This window comes from Choloepus didactylus, chromosome 13 (genome assembly GCF_015220235.1).
Source record: "Choloepus didactylus isolate mChoDid1 chromosome 13, mChoDid1.pri, whole genome shotgun sequence".
NCBI classification, from domain to species: domain Eukaryota; kingdom Metazoa; phylum Chordata; class Mammalia; order Pilosa; family Megalonychidae; genus Choloepus; species Choloepus didactylus.
The window spans coordinates 79,805,062-79,829,939 of NC_051319.1; the positions used below are offsets into that span (position 1 = coordinate 79,805,062).

At 39.6% G+C, this 24,878-nt stretch overlaps 1 protein-coding gene and 1 pseudogene across 1 annotated transcript in view; both read right to left on the minus strand.

Annotated features, from left to right (window-relative positions):
• Positions 1-24,878, minus strand: part of TRPC7 (transient receptor potential cation channel subfamily C member 7) — a 183,411-nt gene that overhangs the window by 104,091 nt on the left and 54,442 nt on the right. The window contains exon 4 of the mRNA XM_037800920.1: positions 8,716-8,898. Coding sequence (XP_037656848.1) covers positions 8,716-8,898 — 183 coding nt within the window. The remainder of the gene's footprint in view (positions 1-8,715; positions 8,899-24,878) is intronic.
• Positions 21,063-22,233, minus strand: LOC119508379 (annotated as a pseudogene).

The window sequence follows — 24,878 nt, forward strand, 5'->3', positions numbered from 1 at the left end:
CTAGCCCAGAGATTCTCAACAGGGGGTGATTTTATACTCCTTTCTCCTCCCTGGTACATTCAGCAATGCTTGGGAACATTTTTGGTTGTCACAAGTGGGGTGAGGTGCTACTGGCATATAGTGGGTAAAGGCCAGGGATGTTGCTAAAAACCCTATAATGCTCAGGACAGTCCCCACAACAAATGATTATCTGGCCCCAAATGTTAATAGTGCTGAGATTAAGAAAATCCTGGTTCAGTCTTAAGAGTATCTCTGCCTGTAAAACCAACATGGCAAACAGCTTTCATTTATTGTGAGCATTTAGTGTGTTCCAGGTTTATTATATATGTTAATAAACACTGAATATTTGAGGTAGATACTATTATTTGTTCTCATTATACAAATGAAAAACTGAGATCCAGAGTTAAATAACTTGTCTAAAGTCATGAATCTAGTAAGTGAAGGACTTGTGATTTGAACATGGGCATAGAGGCTTCCAGCTGCAACTCTATATACTGCCACCCAACAGATGCTACTTTTCGTCTTCTGGGAGTTTTTCCAGGCAGAAGAGTGATCATGATTCATACTTACCAGTTGGATTATTTCTTAAGATTCGCTGCTTGGAAAAAAGGACATCCCTATGCAAAAGATAGACCTTCTGATCTGGCAGTGTAATGATCATTTGTGTGCCATGTGGCCAGGCTAGAACCCTGGAAGTATTTAAAGGAATCTCCTGAAGAGGAGGATGATGTATGCTTTTGACTCTATTGGATTCCAACTGTGTTTGGCAGCTAATGGGCATTGTGTGGCACAATTTGGGGTAATGCCTGACTGGCCAGACTTGTTTGTGACAACTGTGATCTTCTTAATGCAGAGCATCTGTTAAAATGATGCCTCAGCAGGAAAACAGTGGGAGAATGTCTGCTCAGAGCATGTGAGCGTCTGACTGGCTTCTCAGATGTCCTCTAGAGAGCTCCAATGTCCCCAGGTCCCCTTTGCTCACTGGCCAGGCCTGTGCTTTGTGCAGACAGAGGAATTGAAATAGAACCCCAGCAGCGGTCATCTGCCCTCTCTCTCTAGTGTCCCTACCTGTGATGACTGTGCTAGGGAAAGGGATTTCAGCCAATTATGCATCTACTGTTAGGTATCACTTTTTCTCTGAGCAGTATTAAGGATAGGAGACTCTTGAGGATCGGAGCAGTGTCCACATTATCCACAAGGCCCCTTGCAGACCAGAAGATAAATAACTTGTCTAAAGCCATAGACCTAGTAAGTGGAGGACTTGGGTGGTCAGACTGTAAGCCATAGCTCTATACTGCTGCCCAGTAGGCCTTATTTTCTTCTTCTAGGAGTTTCTCCAGGCAGAAAAATTATGACCTGATGTTAAGATGTGCGTAAGATGGTCATTTTTGGGAGACAGGAGCAAAGGGACTTCTGGCAGGGCCAGAGGCCCTGGCTCAGCTTTAGGCAGAGTAGAGACAGGGGTCCACCACACCCTCCTCTTTAAGCTTGCTGCCTCCTCTCGGGGTAGGCATTCTTCTTTGAGGAGAAGCTTCCATTGTACAGTGCCCTATGGGCACAGTGATGTACTTCTGGGCCCCATGTCCAAGGTAGAGTCTTAAATGATCATGACAGCAGGGATTGAGGTCCATGGAGGACACTGGCTTGATGTGTTAACCACTCTTCATGGAGATTTTCTATTTTGATTAAGAACACAGGCTCCTGTCAAAAAATCGATATTCCCCAATTTTGGTTAGGCTATTGGATCTTCTCTTCAGCTCTTTCACCTACCTCCTGCAGTATTTGTGCCAAACCTCTTTTACTTTCTTCAGGCTGCCTTCTACCTCAGATGCTAATTCTGCTTCTTATTTCTAAAGACATTGACGTGATCAATACGAGCTCCCTGAACTTTTCTCCTGTGGTAATCATTGGAGCCATTTGCCAAATAGTTCTCCTTTTTTTCTCCTTCCGGAAGCATGGTAATATTACACTCACTGGCACTTCCTGTGATGGGATGGGTGGTGTGACTAGTTCTTGACCATGACTTCTAAGTGGAAATGATTTGTGTCACTTCCAGGTTAAAGCATTTAATTTCTAGTGTGAGATTCCAGAGCTGGCTTTCTTTGTAGCATGGTGGAAACATTTAGCCTAGGTTTTTGAGTGAATTCTGTCCCAAGTTGGAAACATAGGATGTACAAGAAATAAACCTTTTTGTTGTTGTTAAAACCCATTATGAGTTTGGTTTTGTTTGCCAACACAGCGTAACTTAGCCTATCCTGACTAATATCCTGTACCTCTTGGCCAACAAATATGCTGCAACCATACTCATCCTTTTTGACTTCCAGCCTTTCCCAGAGGAAAGGCTGCCTTTCCATCTAGCCTAATCCTTACAGCCACTCTTGATTAAAGTCTTCCAGTGGCTTCCTATTGCTCTTTTTTTTAAAAAAAGAAAAAAAAAAGATAAAATCTTTTAGCATGATCTACAAGGCTCTGTATGGTCTGGTCCCTGTCTTCTTCTTTAGCCTTATCCCATACCCCACTCCCCCTCATGCCCTCTGACTTGGCCATATTCACATTCTTTCAGTTCCTCTTATACACTATATTTCTTCTCACCACAGGTCTTTTGAACACACTTTTCTCTCTGCCAGAAATGCCATCCCCAACTCTGGTTAACTTTTCTCCTTCTTTTTCTCTCAAAGCAAGCACGAATTCTTCAGAGAAAACTTCGTCATCTTTAGATATTCTGATAAAACTATGTTCCTCTCCTTTACAGCACTGGCTACAGTTACAACACTACAAGTTATTTGTGTGATGCTTTGATTAATGCCTGTCTTCACAGTTAGACTATAAACTCCATGGTGACTGAGGTCATCTGAGCATTTTCATTCCCCACCGTGTCTCCAGTGATTAGCACAGCACTTTGTGGTCATTCAATGAAAGCTTATTGAATGTATGAATGAAGGTATATAACCACGCTGTCTAATATGGTAGCCACTGGCCACTGCAGCTATTGAAATTTGAAATAATTAAGAATTTTAAGAAGTTAAAAATTCAGCTTGTTAGTCACACTAGCCACATTTCAAGTGCTAATTATCCCCATGTGCCTAGTGGCTACCATTTTGGACAGCAGAGAAAAGAGCATGTCCATCATCATAGAAAGTTCTCTTGGTTCAGGCTGATAGTAAATATGAGTCTGGGTGCCTATGCATGTCATATAATAATTCTCAAGGATGTGGTAATCAACAGTCTTTCCAACCTGTTCCTTTCTCCACAATGATATAACTGTAGGAAAACACTGATCACACTCTAGACATATTCCTTGAACATGCCGCTCTTCCTCAGTGTCTGTGACTTTTCACTTTCACCTCTTTCTGCCTATACTGGCATTCTTTCCAGCACCTGTCATCCTTTGAGCCTCATAACAAGCATTTTCATTTCTAGGAGACCTTCTCCTTTTGTCCAGACAGAGCTGGGACATGGTCAGTGCTTTCTTCACCCTCCATGAACCTCCCTCCACTCCTGTGCGCCCTGCTCAGATAGGATTGTAACTCTCTGTTCACACATCTCTTTTCAATGCTGCATGAGCCCCTCAAGCACAGCACCTGGGTGTTGGTCTTCTCAGTATCCCCAGTGTTCAGCAGCAGCTGGTGATGGAGTAAGCATCAGTGAATGTTTGTTAAATGATGAATGAATAAATGAATGAAAATCAAAAGGGATATAATTTCCTTATTATAACAGTTTGCAGCAAAAGGAATTGAGCTACTGAGTTAGGGCTAATGATGATTGTCCTGTTCTCTCTGCACTCTTTCTCTCTTCCTCTGGTCCTATCCTAGGTCTTTATTTAATGTAGGAGCATCTTTCTGAGTTAGGAATAATCTAGGGAGCTTGGCAGAGCCAGGCTAGGCAACTCAGAAGTTCCAGGGTCTAGAAGGCTGGGGAAGAGTGGAGGTGCTTTTTGAGGACAGTTGGTGTCTCATAAGTTGAAAGAAAGATGGATGGCACCATGATTAGAGTCCCCCAAATTGAGACTGGGGTGAAGAGGGCAGCACAGACTCACAAACCACATCCCAAGATGCTATAACTGGGGGCGTACCTGGAAGTCTGTATGAGGTAACTGCTGAGAACTCTGTGAAGTTCTTAGAGGACTCTCCCCTGTGAAGAGGCTGCCACTGTTACAATTGTTGACTGTCTGTCCCCATCTTACCCACTAGATTGATAGCTCTTTGAGGGCAAGACTGTGTTTTGTTCTCTGAGATTCCTGGCAGGCTGAGTTTAGTGTCTGTGTAGTTCATAGTTAGTGGTTAATATCATTTATCGGATTTAACTGACTGCCTTTGTTACTGTTAACACCTAATCATAGGATGCTTTCTGCAATGGGATAATATGTTTGGGAAAAAGATTAGTTGTCTCTTTGTCTTTTTTGGTACTAGACCTTTGCTTATTTATGCCCAAGGGGGCCTCCATCTGCCTTGCTGTTGGAGGTAAGTCCTGTATCATGTAACATGGGACTCTCTGGGTCTCTTTGCCTTACTCTCTGTTGGCAGTTTAATGTGGAGGACTCATGCCATGCAGTGAATAGGAGAGTCACCTGATCCTCATTAAAGCAGACTTGGAGTCAGGAAGAAGGAAAATGTAGGGCAAGAAAAGGAAAAAATCATCCCTGTAAGCCCAGAGATGAAGAGGGGACAGAGAGGAGAGAGGGAAGGAAGAGAGTGAAGAGCTCAGATGTATGTCTTCTGTTAGATAAGTTAAGCAGAGTATCCAGGACTGGGGTCTGTGTTTGGGTCTCTGTTACCTGTTACCAGCAATGACCATGTGTCAGATACTGGGTTCGCTTTATAGGAACAGCCTGGGTCCCAGCTAAACTGAGATTCTGAGATTGGCTGGGTCTGCCCAGTCGGTGGGGCTGGAATTCCACTAAGCATTTGTTTAGAATTGATGTGCAGGGGGAGAAGAGGGCCTTTGAGAAGGATGTTTAGGCATGGGGTTCCCTGGGGACAGAGACAGAGATGGAGAAGACAACAAGGGCTCTGTTACCCAAACATGTCCTGGAGTAGAAGGCCAAGGCCTGCATTTATAGAGAGGCTGCAGGCCAAAGTTGGAGAGATTGTTTTCTTTAGCAATGGGGCAGAAACAGAGTCATGTCTGAGCCTAAGCGTGACTCAGCCCCTGATAGAGAGTCTGATCTCTGTTTCTTCATAAGGCGCACTCGGGTTCTGAAGGGACTGCAGGCTGTAAAGTCTGAAATGCAGTGATGTGTGTATCAGAATTGTCTTGAAGTAATTAATGTGGGTAGACTGTAAACTAGTGAAATGTATATATTTATTCTGCCTTATTTATACCCACAGGCTGGGGATATATGAGGTATACATGCTTTATCCCATTTGTCTCTCATCATATTCCTGTGAAGTAGGCATTCTTATCTCTACCATACAGATGAGGAAAGTGAGGTAAAGACAGGCTAAGTGACTTGTTCAGGTAACCCCATCGATAAATGGTGGAGCCATAGTTGGAACCCAGGACTGGTCTCATAGGGCCTCCTCTTAGCAATATCTTCAACACTGCCTCGCAAACATTGCAGTACCTGGGTTACTGTGAAGACTGAGTTCACAAGACTGTTGTCATCATGACAACAACCATTACCTTCATGAATATGAATGAGACTTTGGACTTTCAGGGGAAATTTTTAGGCTATAGGGGCCATGTCATTAGCAGGGGCACATTTCTAGCATTCTTTGGGGAGATTGCGAAGAAGGACAAGCAAGGAAATGTCTCCAGGACTTAGAAGGACCCCCTAGTCCAAAGGAAGGGGTCGTCACCAAATGACAGCAATAATGCTATCCCTTGGAGCTGCAACAGAACTTTATGGTTTCTAGAGAGTTTTTCTCTTATAACAGTTCATTTGAAAGTTTACCAGAACAACTCTGAAGCAAGAGCTTATATGTCCATTTTATAGATGGGCAATGAGCCTTCAATGATTTGCCCAAGATCACATAGCTAGTAAGTGTAAGAACCAGGCTCATTTCCCAGTTCATGATTCTTTCCCCTTTACCAGTTGGTCCCTTTGTGACAGAGCAGGATAATCATCTTTTCCTAATGGAGGATGATGTTATGACTGAACCAGTCACAGGGCCAGACATTAGGGTGGTATCTGGAGGCAGGCAATCATTCAAATGAAGGACGTGATCCAGGGTGCTAGACCAGCCATAGAGCGGCACCCATTTCATTCAAATCCATGCATTTCTTGGACATGTAAGCTGATTCTATTTTAAAGTTTCCCACAGAGTGTTACATAGAAAAATAGTTTCTTTAGATGCTCCATGAGAAAAAAAAAGAGTTCTATGGTCAAGGAACACATAATGTCCTCTTTTTCTTTTAGAATGATGTGGCATGTTAAAGTCTCTAAAATGTCTTTCAGCAAATAAATTTAGTTGACTTTGTTTAACTCAGAGTCTCGAAATTTATTTGAACACAGAATCTTTTTTAAGGTAACACCTATTAGCATCCTATGAAACTGCCAAGAACAACTAGTTTATTTTAATCACTGAAATAATGAGTTGATTTGACATCATGTGGGCAGAGTCTTAGGAATGTTTTGTAGCTTGATATTCTAGCTGTAAGACTCATGTATAAATAGGTCAGGTCTAAAAGGCAATGTATTTGCAAATAGATCTTAGTGCTAAAAATTTCATAACTTGAAGACCCATGGTTGGATTGGGCCTATGCAAGAATACTTATGCTTATAAATTAAAAATGGAAGCCCATTATAACATTAACAAGCCTTTTAATATTAGGTATTTTCACTGACAGTTCATGATAGAATGAATGTCATAGAAAAATGAAGAAATTGCAGGCTTTTGTTGGCAAACGTGGTTTGAGAGAATTTATTCATTGAGGCTTTTGAAAGGATCAAGGTTGACATTTTTTGCAGGTCATTTATCATCTTTCTACCTACGGAATGTGGCAGACACTTGACATTCATGATGGATATTTCCTGTGCTTTTATGAATCCCCTAATTGGCAGATACCACTAGAGCAAATAATTTTCCTCATAAAGCCTTATTCTGGCCCAAATGATTATGTTCATGGAATACTTTATTTTTTCTTCTCATTCAGAAGCCATTTTGTAATTGGTAATTGACAATGAGTGGGCGTGTGTAGCTATGGGTTGGTGGCCTGACTCCTGGACTGTCTGAGGGGCTCTCCTCTTAATGATAGTTTTGCTAGGAGATTTGAAGTTATGTTTCAGAAAAATGACAAATACCTGCATATCATGAATAGCCAAAACTGTAAATTTAAATTGGAAAATGCTAGGTGTCCACTGCTTTTTGGGTTTTCAAAGAAATTTTTATCTTTTACCCTGTGCTGGGAGGCACTGCAGGTATTCTGGATTGGGGTAGGAGGGAAATGCTTGAGGTTTCTGAAACTCAAGCTCTTCTTAAATTTACAAGCTCTTCTATTTACAAATACATTGCCAAACATTCTCCACAGCAGGGTTTGTTTGAACTCCAAGGCCATGAAAATCTTGACAATTTCAAGAAGTGATTTCTGGGCTCTTCAGTTAGGATGAGGCTGAAAAATGAGTTTCCCAGAGCTAAGAAAACAGGATTGTGCTTGAAATTGAAGCCTGAAACTCCCCTCCCCATAACAACTCTCTGTTTTCCAATATTACTCTCTGAAGTCATATTTTCCATGGCTTATCAATTTTATCTTTATTATTCAATCTAAAAAATAATTTTTCTTAGAATTTGTGATTATTATTAAAAGGAAAAAGGCAGAAAGATTTTATCAAACTTGGAAGCTCTCTCTAGACGAATCCTACAGATAGGCTTATGTATTTTGTTGAAAATCAGTTTAACCCACACAAAGTAAGATGATCAGGGAAGACGAGAAATGCCCAGAGGCCAAATTTGGAGGCATTAAAAATACTATTTGGCTTTAACTACGTGAAATAGTTGAGGGAGTGGTGGTGGTCCTTAACACAAGGATCTTTGGAGTTCTCTAGTTTTTATCATGATGAATGGTGCCATCTAACATAAGAGCAGGTTTTAAAGACTTCAGAGTAGATCTGAAGTGAAAATATAATTGGATTTTGCTCCTTAGGACCTCAATACTACCAGCCTCTGTGGGTTGCTCCTGGGTTCCAGTAACCATAAAAGACACCTGGATGTAGATTGAGGCTGTGGAATGAACTGACTCTTGGGAAAGTCTGCTAGAGCTTCCTACGAAAACTTTGATATACCTTTGGAGTGAAATTCTTCTAAGTTTCCCAAGGCCATGGGTCCCACAGAATCTCTACAAGATAACATTTTTTATCCAGCTAGTCCCTAGGCACACAGATGAAAGGGTAATAAATGCTGTGGAAAGACCTGAGGATTATGTTTCTCATGAAAACCTGGCAATTGGAATGTCAAATACTGGGAGCTCTCACTGTGACATTGTCCCTGCCAGTGGTTTGGAGATTGAAAGTTTCTTCTATTCTCCCAGGCTCAAGGCCTGTTCACAGAATGACTGTCATTGTTATTTTCTCTCTCCTGGTGGACTTGGGGTGGAGGTGAGAGGGGTTGATGAGAAGGGCTCTGAGCAGTCTTGCAAGGCTGACAGTTCCCTGTCTAGAGAGAAGTAGGGTAATTGGTGTTATTGCAGTCACCTTGTGTGGACATAAAATATGCTTGAGCAAAAGCTAGGCCAATAGTTTTGCTTGGTTGGAAGGCCAGGAGAAGTGGGGAAGCTTACCTTCTTGACTTCATATTTAATGGCGAGTTTGATCCGGCTCAGACTTGGACGGTGGTGGTCGGACCAGACTTGGAAGTTCACATCACCATTTAAAATTGCTTCCACCTCTTCCGTGTCTCGGCACAGGTCCAGCACGCCCACCACAAAATCCTTGCATTGCATAGATAATTTCCTGTAATCGTTCTAATAGAATAAAGAGAAATCAGGGGTGTGTCACACTGAGCCCCACAGATTGGCTTGCCCAGCACAGCAGTGTCAATTGTTAGTTGTCCACCAAGTGTGAGCTTACTGAGTGCTTTGGAACCAAAGGAATGTGCTGGATCCAGAAAGCAAGACAATTTCTCCTGACAGCCTCCTAGAGGACCATCTTCTCTGGGACAGTATTTGTCAAGATGTGGTCCACGGGCCATCTGCATCCGAGTCACCTTAGATACATGCTACAATTGCGCATTCCTGGGCCACTCACCAGGTTTACTGGATCATGTTTCTTGGATGTGGGGCCCAGAAGTCTGTCTCTTGTTTAAACTTGCTCTCCAGGTGATTCTGATGCCTGCTATAAAGCTTCTGTCAAAGCAGCAGTAGCCTGTCCAATTCTGAGCCGTATGAGAGAGGAGTAATAAGGACACAAACTTCTAAGGCTAATGGAAATAATACTTCACTTGTTTACCACCAACATATAATGGTGACTATTCCACCCAGGAAATTTCCTGGGAAGATATGGCTGATATGCTGAAATTGGGGTGGGAAATGTACACAGGTGTGCTTTCCTTTTAGGTCCTGGAAAATCTGCTTGTAAATTAACAATTTTAAAATCAATTGTAATCTAAATCTAATGGGATCCTTTCTTACCACAAATCCTTTTGTGTGACAAATCATAGCTTCTTAATTTATCTGTTTCTTGAGTAAACAATTTTAGACCTTAACTTTTATTTTAACGAGGTGTCCTGGATTTCTCTCTTCCTCTGCCTATACCTTTCTGAATCATCTTTGAGAGGCTAATTTCTTTTCCTAGTGACATGCCAACTTCTTTCTCCCCTAAACCGACTGCTTAAATTATGGTAATAATCCAAAATGTTGGACAAAAGAATGTTTCTTGTCACCCTCATGCCACTACTCCTCCAAAATATTTTTCCCTAGAGGTTTCCTTAATGGTTTCTTAGTTGACATGAGTCTGTTCAGAAACTACACAAGAGCCAAACATCACTTTCAATGTTAATCAATGTCAACAGCCCTTGGGCTGGTAAATAGCAGTTGGCAAAAAGAGTGCAGTGTTGCTTTTCCAGAACCCGGATTCCTCAGTGAAGAGGTGGGAACCTGGCCAACTGCAGAACTCACCCATTTTTCTGAATTAATGATTCTTATCTCCTTTCAGGGCTGCTGCATCAAAATATCACTTTACATTAGAGAAAGGGGTAAGTAAATGTTTGCTTGTTAGGTGAAAGGATCAAGAAAATGTTTTCAAATAAGAGTGGCTGCCCTTCATTTTTGTATACAAATTCAGTAAAAGAAGTTTCAGATACGCTGGACAGAAAAATGACTGCTCAGCTTAGGCAGGTTGTCATGGAAAAAAATTCAGATAGGATACTAGAAGCATTTTAAGACTTGGCATCTAGTACAGGGCTGGGTATTGACATGAAGAGTTGCAGTCTTTGCCATTTCCATCCCTAACATCCACCTGCCACTCATTCATTCATATATGTATGCATGTATTCATTCATTATTGAAAGTCTGCTATATATCAGGCAATGAAAAATTAGCAATGAACAAGGCAAATGTGGTCTCTGAGTAGTGTGGGAATGGAGGAGGCTGGGGATCCCCACTTGGGGTTGCACATAAGCAATATGAAGTAAAACATTCTCAGAACTTGTCCCAGCTAGGATACTTTGCAGAGCCCTGAGGAGCTGGAATTGGGAGACTCAAGAGCTCAGCAAAATGGACAGAGTGGATCAGTACCTCTCCCCCACCCCCACATGAAATGGTTTAATTCTTGCAGCCCCACAGCTGCAGGTTGCCCGAGTCTCCAGCCCCTACCCCATCAACTTTATTGTCTTTTTCCCAGGAATAAGGAGTCTCTTTGACCATTATCCCTTGTTCCTGGTAAAACAGACACAGCCCTACTAGACCAGACCTCATCATTTGGTGGAAATTCCTTCTAGAGCTGAACAGGTACTAGTTCAGGTTGTACTGCTTTAGAACCTTTGCATATTTCTGGGTTCAGTGCATTTTAGAACAGAAGGTTATATTTCATTAGACTCTCACTTCCCTGGGCTATTTTAGCCAGCCTTGCTATAGAAAGGGGAGACACATCAGAGCAGCCAAAACAGGTAGTTTGCTTTTTGCCTTCTGCATTAGGGCTGGAAGGCAACAAGCCTTATGGTGTCTGCAGATGGCTGGCAGGGGCAGAAAAAGTCAGGCCTGCCAGGGAGAAGGAAATGACATGGAACTGATTGCAGATAGGAGGGTCATGGCCAGGTTCATGCTTAGCAGAGTGCCATAATTGAGCATCTTTGGGGAATTATGATGCTTGTGATTTATTGGGTCAGCCCAGAGCTCAGCTTTCTAAGCCATGGTATGGCTCTTCAACTTTAGTTGGCGGTAGATGAGACATGTACCCAACCTCACAGTTGCCGTTATTTCCCCTGTAGTATTTCTGCACAATGAAGTCTGCCAATTCCAGTGGGTCACAGGTGCTCTACCTGCATCATCTCATTCAATCCTTATAAAAACCCATTTTGGAGGGAACATCACCATTTCCAGTGTACAGATAAGGAAACTGAGACTCAGAGAGATTAACTAATGGGCTGAATCCAATCACTTCCTTCTTTTAGTCAATTACTGATCTCTGCATTACTTTCCCACATACTTTGAAGATTTTAGTTCTTGGCTCATTGTCACTGTTCCCAACATTTCTGCTGTTGCTTCTTGGTTTAAATATGCATGAAGACTTTTCCATTATCCTGCCCTCTCACTTCCTTGACTGTCACTCTTCCAGTGCAACCCTAACTCGTTCTTTTAGTTACTCCCAGTAATTGCAGTTCCTCCGTAACCTCAAATCAATTCTCCCTCTCTCTGATCAACATCTCCTACATGTCTGCCACACTTTTCTTAGACACCAGTTTGGCAATTCTTTAATTCCATCAGACCCACAAGTCCATTGAACATACCATCTTTTCAGTAGTTTTCAACCCCCTTAGGTCCCTGCCCCTCTCCTTGCAGAGCTTAAATTTCATAGCAAATCATAATCATCTCTGCACTTACCATCAACTCTCTTGCCTTCCTCTTATTTCAACTGTCCTCACTGGGAAAAACCTGACCTTGGTTAAGTCTAACTTTCCCCTGCTCTGATCCTGCCTTTGAACAGTAAATGTGGCTGGAGAACACACAACTCCACTGATTCCTCATGCTCTAAGCTCATTATTCCCAGTGTCAGATGATCCTTAGTGCTCCCAGGCAATTTACTCTCCCACTTTCCTAAACAAGTTTTATACCTTCTTCTCACCTCAGTCTGCGAATACTTTCTCTCCCTCCTAACTCTCAGATGAGGACCTTGTTTCCTATTTTACTGAGGAAATAGAAGTTATCAAAAGAGAAGCTCCAAATGCTCACAGCCTCAAATATTTCTACCTTTGTGCTTCTGTGCTCATGTACTGTTTTACCTCTTGTTACTGTGGATGAACTGCCCCTGCTCCTTCCTAAGGCCAGCACTTCCACTTGTGCCATGGGTATCATCCCCTTATGTCTGCAATATTCTTTTCTCTCTCCTGAATTGTCTCTCTTTCCCAACTGGCTCAGCATATAAAAATGCTGATATGTCTTCTGTTGTAAAATGACATTTCTCTTGACTCCACACCCTGCTCCAACTACTACTACAATTTTCTGTTCCATTTTACAGCAAAACTCCTTAATGGAGCTGTCTACTGACCTGTCATTGATTTCATTTGCTCTCCTTGCACTCTTTCTTGTCTTACAGTAAAGCTTTCACATCCACTGAGGCTGTTCTTGCCAGGATCACAAACGATTTTCATGTTGCTAAATCCAGTGGTTGGTTCCCAGCCCTCATCTTATATGATCTATCAAGCACTTGGAAATAACTGATCACTTCCTTCTCCTTGATACAAGTTCTTCAGTTGGCTTCCAGCATAACATACCCTTCAATTTTTTCTTTCCTGAATGACTACTCTTTTGCATTCTTTTTGATTCACTCTCATCTCCCTGACCTCTTAATTTTGGAATGCCCCAAAGAGATGCCCAGTCCTGGAATTACCCTTTTATCTATTTATATTCATTCTCTTAGTGATTTTATGTAGTGTCATAGCTTTCCATACTGTCCATAAGCTTATTACTCCAAGATTTATATCTTTAGTCCTATCTTCTCCCGTGAACTCAAAACTCATATCCAATTGCTGAATTTATATAGCCATTTGGATGTCTAATAGGCATTTCAAATTTAACAACACAAACTCTGGATTTAATTCTTCTCCACTGTATTTGGTCTTTCTTATTCTTTTGGTTGCTCAGGACAAAAAATCTTGGATTTATCCTTGAATCCTTTATTCCTCTCATACCCCACATATAATAGAGTAGAAAATCCTACCAGGGTAACCTTCCAAATATATCCATAACCCAGCCTCTTCTCCCCACTTTCGCTGTTTCTGCCTTGATCCAAACCATCATCATCTCTTGTTTAGAATAATCTAAGAGACTCCTAACTGGTGTTCCTGATTCTGTCATTGTCTCCTTTAATCTATTCTCACTACAGCAGTCAGAGGGATAGTTTGAAAAAGTAAAAGTGATTATGGCACTGCTCTGCTAAAACCCTCCAATGGTTCCCCATCCACTTGAAGTAAAAGCAAAGCCATTGTACTGGCCTACAACGACAGGCATTATCTTAGCCTCCCAATTTTCTCCTGATTTTATATCCTGTGGTTCTTCCCCACACTCATTCTGTGCCAACCAGTCTGGTCTCCCTTCTGTCCTTCAAACGTGTTTGTCATGAACTGGAATTTTGCACTGGATGGCTCCTTTGTCTGGACTGCTCTTTCCCCAGATAATCTGCATAGACTACTCTATCAACTTTTTGAGGTCTTTGGTCAAATGTCACTTTCTCAGTGAAGCCTTTCCTGATTGTATTTTAAAAAATTGTAACTCTCCTCAGCTTCCCATCTTCCAAACCTCCATTTTCTCCTTTCTTTATAGTACTTATGACTATCTGACATACCATATATTTTACTCCTTTATTGTATTTATTGTCTATGTCCCCCTCTAGAATGTAAGCTTCTTGAGGGCAAGGGTTTTTTTTTCTTTTTGTTCACAGATGTATCCCCAGATCTTAGAACATTTCGTAGAACATGATAGGTGCTTAATAATTACTTGGTTGGATCAATCAGAGCAGTGAACTTATTTAAAATGACATAGCTACTAACTAGTGGAGCCAGGATTCAAAACACATTGGTCTAACTCAAATCCTGTTCTCTTCCTTCTGACCATGTTGTCTCTTGGTAAGCAAAATGCTCCCTTCTGTTTAATGTACTCTAGAACTAGAGGCTAGTTGGGGCTAATCCTCAATTAACTGGGGGAAATAAAGTGTGGGCAGAGATAGGGGTATTTTCAACTCCAGCAAATTCTGTAATATGTAGGTAAGAACATAGTTTTTGCAATGCAAAGGAACTGGGGTTTGAACTCCTGTTTTGCTACTTGTCAGTTGTAGGAACCTGAGCTAGCCATTTAATGATTCTGCATCTCAATTTTCACATTTATGATAATCTTCATATTAGATAATGATATGAGAAAATTCATACCAAAATGATGTAAAATGCTTAGTAAAGTTAATAATTAGTAAATAATACAACTAGCAAATAAACAAAAACCTAAATAAATAAATATTCATAATAAAAATAGAACCAATAAATGGAAATTTTTCTCATTGTTATCACCCCATTTTGACCATTGATCCAACTCTGACCTCTTATCCTTTGTATATTTCAATTACTGGAGTGGGACCAAGACTGGCACATTGGTAGGAGAAGAATTAAAATAAAAATCTTGAAGAAATCCTTTATTCTTCTCTGTCTCTCATACTCGAGAACTAATCCATATATCAAAAATATTCCCATTTCATTCTCATTAGGATGACTATATGAAAAACAAACAAACAAACAGAAAATAAGTGTTGTTGTGGATGTGGAAAAATTAGAACCCTTGCACGTTATTGATGGGAATGTAAAATCATATAGCTGCTGTGGAAAACAGGTTAGCAGTTCCTCAAAATTTAGACTTAGAATTACCATATGACCTGGCAATTCCACTTCTAGGTATATACCCCCAAGAAATGAAAACAGGGACCCCAAAGAATCAAAAACAACAGATATTTGTGTACCAGTGCTCACAGTAGCATTATTCACAATAGTCAAAAGGTGGAAACAAGCCAAGTGTCCAGTAGAAAAATGAATAAGCAAAATGTGGTATATACGTACAATGGAATATTACTGAGCTCCAACAAGGAATGAAGTTCAGATACATGCTACAGTATGGATAAGTTTGAAAACATTATGCTGAATGAAATAAAACCAAAAAAATACAAATATTGTATGATTCCACTTAAGATGAAATATCTAGAATAAGCAATTCATAGAGACAGAAAGTTGATTAGAGGTTACCAGGGGTTGGGGGTGGGGAGAGGGAAGGAAGAGTTATTGCTTAATGGGTACAAAGTTTTTGTTTTGGGTGATAAAAAATCTTTGATAATGGATGGTGGTATTGGTACTACCACATTTTGAATTAATTTATACCACTGAATTGTACACTTAAAAGAGTAAAAATGGGATATTTTGTATTCTGTATATGTTAGTGCAATAAAAGACTAAAAAACTGTGTATACACTGTGAAAAAACATATACGTCACCGGCCTCATCTAAGCAACTATCCTCTTTTACCATACCCTTTTAGCTGATTGTCCTGATTCCACTGTAAAATCCCACTAAATTCTACTTGGTAGCTAGAGTTTTTCTTTTAATAGCTTTATTGATGTATAATTGACATACAATAAACTGCACATATTTAAATGTGCAGTTTGATAGTGTGTATATTTGACATATGTATGTACCTCTGAAGTCATAAAAAAAATCAAGATAATAAATATATCCATCACACACCAAAACTTCCTTATGCCCTTGTGAAATCCCTATACCCCCCAACCACTGATCTATTTTTGTCATTATAAATTATTTTGCATTATCTAAATTTTAAAGAAATGGAATTACACAGTATGTACTCTTTGCTTTTTTTTTTTTTTTTTTTTGGTCTTGATCCTTTCACTCAGCACAATTATTTTGAGAGTTATCCATGTTTAGTATCATATATCATTAGTTCATTACTTTTTATTTTTATTGAGTAGTATTCCTTTGTATGGACATACCACAGATTATTTATCTGTTCATCTGTTGAAGGACATTTGAGTTGTTTCCAGTTTGGAGCTATTACAAATATAGCTGCTGTGGTGTTTTGGAGCTGTGTATACTTCATAAAAGTGTTTTTTTTTTTTTTTTTTTTTTGATTGTATGATCTCATTTATATGAAATACCTATAATAAGCCAACTTTATAGAGACAGATAGTAGATTACAAGTTCCCACTGGCCACGGTGGCAGGAAGCAGGGCCTGGGTGGGAGGGAGTCTGGGGAAGGGGGAGTTATTGCTTAATGAGTGCAGAGTTTCTGTTTGAGGTGATGAAAAAGTTGAGGTAATGGATGTTTGTGATGGTAGCACAATATTGCCAACAGAATTAATGCCACTGAATTACATATTTGAAAGGGGTTAAAATGAGAAATTTTGAGTTGACTATTTGGCACTACAAGTAAAAAAAAATATTAAAGTGAAAAAACAGTTTATCTCCCACTTTAATTTTCCACCTCTCTTCCCAAGACATAACTAATGCTACCAGTTTCTTGAGCATCTTTGGAGAGAACTTTTAGATGTAAACAGGTCTCTGAATTTGTGTCCATTCCCCACAGAAATGGTAGCACATACATATAGAAGATAACTCTTTGGGAGACTTCCTGAGTTAGCATACTTTCTGTCTATCCTTATTGCAATTATTCAATCCATTGTTGAAAAGTACAGGTCTGTTACTTTGTAGAATGTCACTGAATTTTGCTTGTCTGGTGTTTCCTTATGATTAAATTAAGCGTGAGCACTTTTGACAGTAATACTACAGAGGGTAAGTGTGTCTTTCTTAGATGCTTCATATCAGGAGGCACCTCATGTTAGTAAAGTGAATTTCGAGCACCTGGTTAAGGTGGAGTTTGTCAGGTTTCTCCATTGCAAATTTACCAGTTTTCCTTTTGTAACTAATAAGTAATCTGTGGGTAGATTCTTTGAGACAATATGTATCTAGTTCTTCATAAAACATTCACTTTGAGATTTTTACATACACTGATGATTTTTGCCTTAATAATTACTGTGATGATTATGAAATGATATGTATTCATTTTATTTTCACTATCCTCAAGCTCTGCTGCACTCTAGATCCAGGCTGGGGCAGTAGTGCTGTGGAGTGCCTCTGGGACCTGTCTCTGCCTTCTGAAGTCTTGCTTACCATTTCCAGAATGCTCAACTTGCAGTCTCAGAGGAAAGGTGCATTCCCAGGAAGAGTGAGAAATATTTGGGGCTCATGATGATGATATCAGATACACTGACCCAGTTTCTGTGCCTCCTTATTCTGGTTTCAGAAAAATAAAACAGTTGATGGGTTTGGTGATAGATATTTTGTGTCACTTCCATGCCTTGAACTCTCTCATCTCAGAAATTTTGTCCCTTGTCTTGTATTTTCTCTAAGAGCTCACCAGATTCTCTTTTTCTCTGGATTTGGAATCTAAATCTTCAGTTTTGAAACCAAATTTGGACTTTTGACTCTGGAACCCCAATTTCTTTAGTAAGTTGTACTCTGGAATCAATCCCAGGATAAGGTTAGGTTGTTCTTGAATGCCTTGATGAGGGTGCATAATTGGGAAGAGGTATAGGAGGTACAGCACCATTTGGCTTCTCTATCTTGAATCTTTAGGGGGATCTTGCCTATGGGCTTGGCTTGATTCTGAGGCCTGCTCAGTTCTCCAGAATGAGTGTTGAGCTCTTCGATTCTGAAACCAATGTGGATTCTAGATGCTTCAGTTGTTAATTTCTAAAGCAAGTTTTTGTTTGGTAGCATAACCCAGGTAGGGTTTTTTGGTTGAAAGATCAATGAGGATTTTCAGCTGATCTGCTGTGAATTTGGTATGACTGTACCTTTGATGGGTAGTGATCATCTTGTTTGCAGAGTTGTTGTGGGCCCTGTTGAAAGAGATTCCTGGTTGTTCAGACATGTGACTAGGAGTTGAAAAGCGTGTTCTTAAACATAATCCATTCCTGTGGGTATGAAACTATTGTAAGAAGGACTTTTTGATGAGGTCACTTCAGTTAAGGTATGGCCCAACTCATTCAGGATGGGTCTTAATCCTATTTCTGGAGTCCTTTGTAATCAGAATGAAATTCGGAGAGAAAGCCACAGGAAGCAAAAAGTTGAACATCAGTGGAACTGAGAAGAGAAGGGAGAGGCTGCCATGTGCACTGGCCATGTAACAGAGGAGCCCAGGACCAAGGCTCGCTGGCAGTCAGCCCCAGAACGCCAGTCTTCAGGAAGAAAGCATCACCTTGATTTGGACATTTTTCCCCTCAAAACCGTGAGCTAAAAAATTGCCATTGTTTAAGCTGACCCATTCATGGTTATTTGTTTGAGCTGCCAAGGAAACTAAAGCAGTTGTTATCAATATTTATATAAGTCTTTGTATGGATATATGCTTTCATTTTTCTAGGAGTGGAATGGCTGGGTCACATGGTAAGTATATGATTAATTTTTTTAAGAATCTGCCAAACTCTTGTCCAAAGTAGTCAGACAATTTTACATACCTACCAACAATATATGAGAGTTCCAGTTCCTTACATCTGTTCCAAACTTGGTATGTTCAGTCTTTTTTTAATGTTGAGCATTCTAATAGATACATAGTAGCAGCTCACTTTGGTTTTGATTTGAATTTCCCTAATAGTTAATTATGTTGAACATCTTTTCATGTACTTATTTGCCATCTGTCTGTTTTCTTTGGTGAATTGTCTGTGCTCAGAGCTCATCGAGACTCTTGGACCTGGGGGTTTATAGTTTTCATCAAATTTGGAAATTTTTAAGCAATTATTTATTCAAGTATTTTTTCCTATATCTACCTCCTCTTTTTTGTGATCTCCACCTCACACATATTAGACTGTTTAAAGTTGTCCTGAAATTCACTGATGCTCTTTTTTTTTTTTTTTTGGAAATTCACTTTTCTCTCTGTGCTTCATTTTGGATAATTTCTATTATGTTTCAAGTTCATGGACTTTTTTCTCCTGCAATAGCTACTTTGCTGTTAATCCTGTACTATTTATTTTTCATCTCAGAGATTTTAGTTTTTATATTAGAAGTTCAAGTTGGGTTTTTAAAAAATACCTTCCATATTTGCTACTTAACATTTTGAATATATAGAATATAGGTATGATAACTGTCTTAATGTCCCTGTCTGCAAATTCTAACATCTGTGTCAGTTTTGGGTCTATTTTAAATTGATTGATTTCTCTCTTCATTATGGATTTTATTTTCCTGCTTTGCATACCTGGTTAAGGGTGGAAGAAGATGGTTTGTTAGTATTCCCCAGGGGAGGGTTGAATGAGACAAGCCAGTATGAGAGCTGGAGGATGGGATGATAAATAATCTATATAGACAGAACCTGGGGACGAATCATTTTCACAACCTGTTTGGATTTCCCTGCATGAAGCAATCTTTTTTCCTCATTCTTTTCCTTCATGCTATCCTTCTTCTTCCTCTTCATTTGCTATTTAAGCTTCTAGATCTAGGTACTATGAAGGATATAGTAATGAGTAGGGTGTGTTTTATATCCTCAGGGTTTCCAGCCTAAAAGGGAGGCCAGTAAGGACCCCTACCCCCAACTACACTGCTATAATCTAGGATACAATTCTGTAAGGGTCATAACCTTTAGATAGATAGATAGATAAATAGATACGCTTTATTTTCTATAAATGAAGAAAGTAAATTATCCAGATCAAAGACCATTCAGCTAAAATCCCCCATTCTGTCCTAAAACAAACTCCAAACCCTTAAAGAAGTTGTAAATTTTCCTCCTTTCAACTGGGCCAAAATGAGGCCAGAAATCTCTCCTTTTATATCTCTGCAGTCAGCTCAACATAACATGTGAGTTGCTTTTAAAAAATATGGAAGCCATCATTCTATTGAGTGCTTACCATATGTCAAGTACCATGCCAAGCACACTGCATGCATTATCTTATTTAACCCTCATATTGACATGATGCTGTTGTTGACTCCATTTTATAGACAGGAACCTGGAGCTCAAGGGTGAAATATCTGAGGCAACATAACTGGACCATATCTCTAGGAAAGCTCATTGACTCCTTTTTCCCCTCCTTTTCTGTATTTTTAAAAAAATTTTAATTTACATACAATTAAATTGACTTTTTTTTTGGTCAACAGTTCTATGAGTTTTAACGTGTTAAAACATTCATGTAGCCACTACCATCATCAGGATATGGAACAGTTTCATCACCCCACAGAATTCCCCCATGTTCTTTTGTAGTCAAAACCTACTGTCACTCTTATTCCCTGGCAACCATTACTCTGTTCTTAGCCCGTAGAGTGTTTTTTTTTTTTTTTTCATGTTATTTATCATTATTTAGTCACAAAGAATTCTTCATTTATGTTAACATTTCACCCACTGCTGTGTTTTGCTGCCATTCTCTTCAGCAGTGGAGAGATCCGTGATCTGTTATCTTTACCATCTGTGCCGGTTTGTAAGCATTATGTCCCCCAAAACACCATGTTCTTTGATGCAGTCTTGTCCGGGCAGACGTATTAGTGCTGACTGAGTTGGATTAGATAATTTCCATGGAGTTGTGGCCCTGCCCCTTTAGCGTGGGCCTTGATTAGTTTATTAGAGCCCTAAATATAAGAGCTCAGACAGAAGGAGCTTGCTGCTGCAGCTGAGAGACACATTTTGAAGACAGCTGTTGGAAGCTGACACTGACATTTTGGAGAATGCCATTTTGAAACATAACCTGGGAGCAAGCAAATGCCAGCCATTTTTACCTTCCCAGCTAACAGAGGTTTTCGGATGCCATTGGCCATCCTTCAGTGAAGGTACCCTGTTGTTGAGGACTTACCTTGGACACTTTATGGCCTTAAGACAGTAACTTTGTAACCAAATAAACCCCCTTTATAAAAATAAGTCCATTTCTGGTGTTTTGCAAAATGGCAGCATTAGCAAATCGGAACACCACTAATGAAAATGTTGGAAAACTGGGTGGCAAAGGTGTTGCCATTGGCATCTTTCACATAAACCACATCAAAAGAGTTAAAAAATGTTTCTCCCTGTGGTTATCATACTAATCCTTCCTAGACCAGCACCTCCACTATACTAATCCTTCCCAGGCTGGCACCTCCAGTAACCATAGACAGTGTCAAACTTGATGAAATCAATAATCTTGCCAGTCTCTGAATCAATTTCAGTGGTTTCATTCACCTTGATGAAAGGATCAGGATAGAAGATAATGTGAGCATTATGGCTCACCAGATGAGGAATTCCTTTTGTATTCACAAATATCTTTGCATATCTTTCTCACTTTGCACATCTTATACTTGGTCTCCTCAGGAGTAAGAACATAACAGCAAAGCAACCCTTGGTGTCATTAATCAGATGGAAGTTCCTTTTGGTCTTGTCAATGCTGGTGACTTCTGTTTTAGTTTCCCGGCTGCTAAAACAAATACTATGAAATGGGTTGGCTTAAACAATGAGGAGTTATTGACTTACAGTTTTGAGTCTAGAAGTCCAAAATCAAAGTGTCTTCAAGGTGGTGCTTTCTCCCAGAAGACTGTGACATTCTGGGGCTGGCTGCTTGGCCCTTGGCTTTTCTGTCACATGGCAATGCACATAGCGGCCTCTCCTGGCTTCTCCTCTTTCTTTGGGTTCCGTTGACTTCCAGCTTCTGGCTGTTCCCCCTGTGTGGCTTTCTCACTCTCTGTGGCTTTCCCTATAAGGCCCTCAGTTACAGGATAAAGGCCCATCCCGATTCAGCGGGGCCACAACCTTAAATAAAGTAACCTCATCAAAGGGTACTATATACAAGGGTTCACACCCACAGGAATGGATTAAGTTTAAGAACATGTTTTACTGGGGCACATGGCTCCAAGCCACCACAGCTTCCATAAAACTAACAGGATAGGTTATATCAGTATGGACTTTGCCATCTATCTTAATGAACCCCTGTATGCAGACCTTTACTTCATCTTCTGTTAGGGCATACTCAAGTCTGTTCCTTAAGAAAATGATGGTAGAGAGCCATTGTTTCAGCTTGTGTGGATCTGTGATGAACAAGGAACAAATATACCAGCCAGTTTGTCCACTGTCTACTGCTACATGCTTCAGATGCATCTTGGGACCACAAGACATGGCTGTACTGGGCATGGGAAGAAGAGACCCTAGAGTTTTGCCTTTTTTAGAATCTTATAAATGGAATTATATAGCATATAAACTTTTGAGACTGGTTTCTTTTGCTCAGCATAATGTCTTTGAGACTCATCCATGTTGTGTGCATTGATAGTTCTTTTCTTTTTTACTCCTCCCGCTGTATTGATATACCACAGTTTGTTTATCCATTCACTCATTGAAGGACATTTGGTTGTTTCCAAATTTTGGCCATTATGAATAAAGATGCTATAAATATTTGTGTACAAATTTTTATGTAAACATAAGTTTTCATTTCTTTAGGGAGAATACTCAAGAGTGGGACTGCTGAGTATATGGTAAGTATGTGTTTAGCTTTGTAAAAAAACTTCCAATCTTTTCTGGAATGGTATACCATTTTATATTCTCACCATGGAATTATGAGAGTCCAAGGTTCTCCACATTCTCACCATCCCATAGTATTGTTACTTTCTTTTCTGTATACTAGTATGTCATTGTGGTTTTAATTTACATTCCCTAATGGCTAATGATGTTGAGCATCTTTTTTCAAGTGCTTATTTGCTATCTGTGTATCTTCTCTGATGAAGTGTTTTTTCAAATCCTTTGCCCATTTAAAAAAATTGTGTTATTTTCTTGAGTTTCGAGAGCTCTATATATATTCTAAGCATAATTGTTTTATAAAAGATAGGTTTACAGTATTTTCTGCCAGTCAGTGTCATATCTTTTCATTCACTTAACAGTCGTCTTTCAAAGGGCAGATATTTCTAATTTTGATGAAGTCCAACTTCTGAATTTTTCTTTTGTGATCATGTTTTTGGTATCACAGCTAGGAAATCTTTTATTAACCCAAGATTTCAAATGTTTTCTACTATGTTTCCCTATAAAGGTCTATAACTTAGGTTTTATATTTAGGCCTATAAAACATATTGCATTAATTTTTGTGTAAGGTATGAGGTATAGGTCAAGCTTCATTTTGTTGCTCATGGATGTTCATTTGCTCTAGCCTGAGTTTTTTTTTTCTTTTTTAAATAAAAGCTTTATTAAGATATAATTCACAGAGTATAAAATTCACCCATTTAAGGTGTATTATTTAGTGACTTTTAGTATATTCACAGAATAGTGCATCTATCACCACTATCAAATTCCAGAACGTTTTCTTCAACCCAGAAAGAAGCTCCATGCCAGCAGTCACTCCCCATTCACCCTTATCCATAGAACATGGAATCTCTGACTCCAGCACAGGGGACAAACCACAACCATCTAACATGATATCTGGATACCCTGAACTTTTGGCTTTTGTTTTTACAGCATCAATAACAGGAAATTATTAGTTCACTTGACTTTGGTTTGAAAATCCCAACTCTTCACCTTTATCAAAGCTACTGATAAAATCAAAACCAGGAGAGAGAGAGAGAGAGAGAGAGAGAGAGAGAGAGAGAGAGAGAGAGAGAGAGGGAGGGAGAGGGAGAGAGAGGGAGGGAGAGGGAGAGAGGGAGGGAGGGAGAGAGAGGGAATATCTCATTAATCTGGTCAGCAAAAGTTAAATGAATTTCTCAGACTGATGCTGTGTTGATGCCCACACAATTCATTCCTAGGTCGATACCTTAGAAATTAGATTAACAAAGAACGTGGGCCTCAAACTCTCTCCCCCCTCCCTTCTGGGACCCAGTTATGGGGGAGGAATGTTTATCTAAACCGTCAATTGAAATACAAATAGAGATAAATCAAAAGACTGTCCATGCTGGAAACCTGGGAAGTGTTTCTGCTTTTGACATTTAGAATGATTTGTTTTAAAAATAATTACAATAACTGTTTACAATAAAAGTGTTCTAAACATTAAAAAAAATCTCATTAAAAGGTCACAACTATCCTATAAAGCTGATAGTATCATTAACCACAAATAAGAGGAGGATTAAGAATTGGCCATTAGATTTGGCAACTTGGAGATCATTGGTCACCTTGATGGGAACAGTTTTGGAAGAGTGGAAATCTGCCTAACATTCCAAGAAGACTTAACTGCAATGCTGCTCAAACTTTGCCAAAAAACTGAAGAGGATGGACCGAACACTCCCTAATTTGTTCTACAAGGTCATTATTGCCCTCATACCAAAACCAGATAATGATATGACAAGAAAAGAAAATCACAGACCAGTATCTCTTAAGAATATAGATGCAAAAATTCTCAACAAAATACTAGCACACCAAATCTAGCAGCATAGTAAAATAATTATAAACCATGATCAAGTGGAATTTATCCTTGGTATACAAGGTTGGTTCACCATAAGGAAATCAATGTATACACCATATTAACACTATGAAGAGGAAAAAAACCACGTGATCATCTCAATTGATGAAGAAAAGGCAGTTGGCAGAATAAAGCACCCCTTCTTTGTAAAAACACTTAAAGCACTAGAAATAGAAGGAAATTTCCTCAATATGATCAAGGGCATATGTGAAAAACCCACAGCTAACATCCTAGTTAATGATGAAAAACTGAAAGATTTGTCTTTAAGATGAGTAACAAGACAAGTATGCCCACTGTCACCACTGTTAGTCAACATGGTACTGAAAGTTCTTGCTGGAGCAGTTAGGCAAGAAAAAGAATAAAAGGC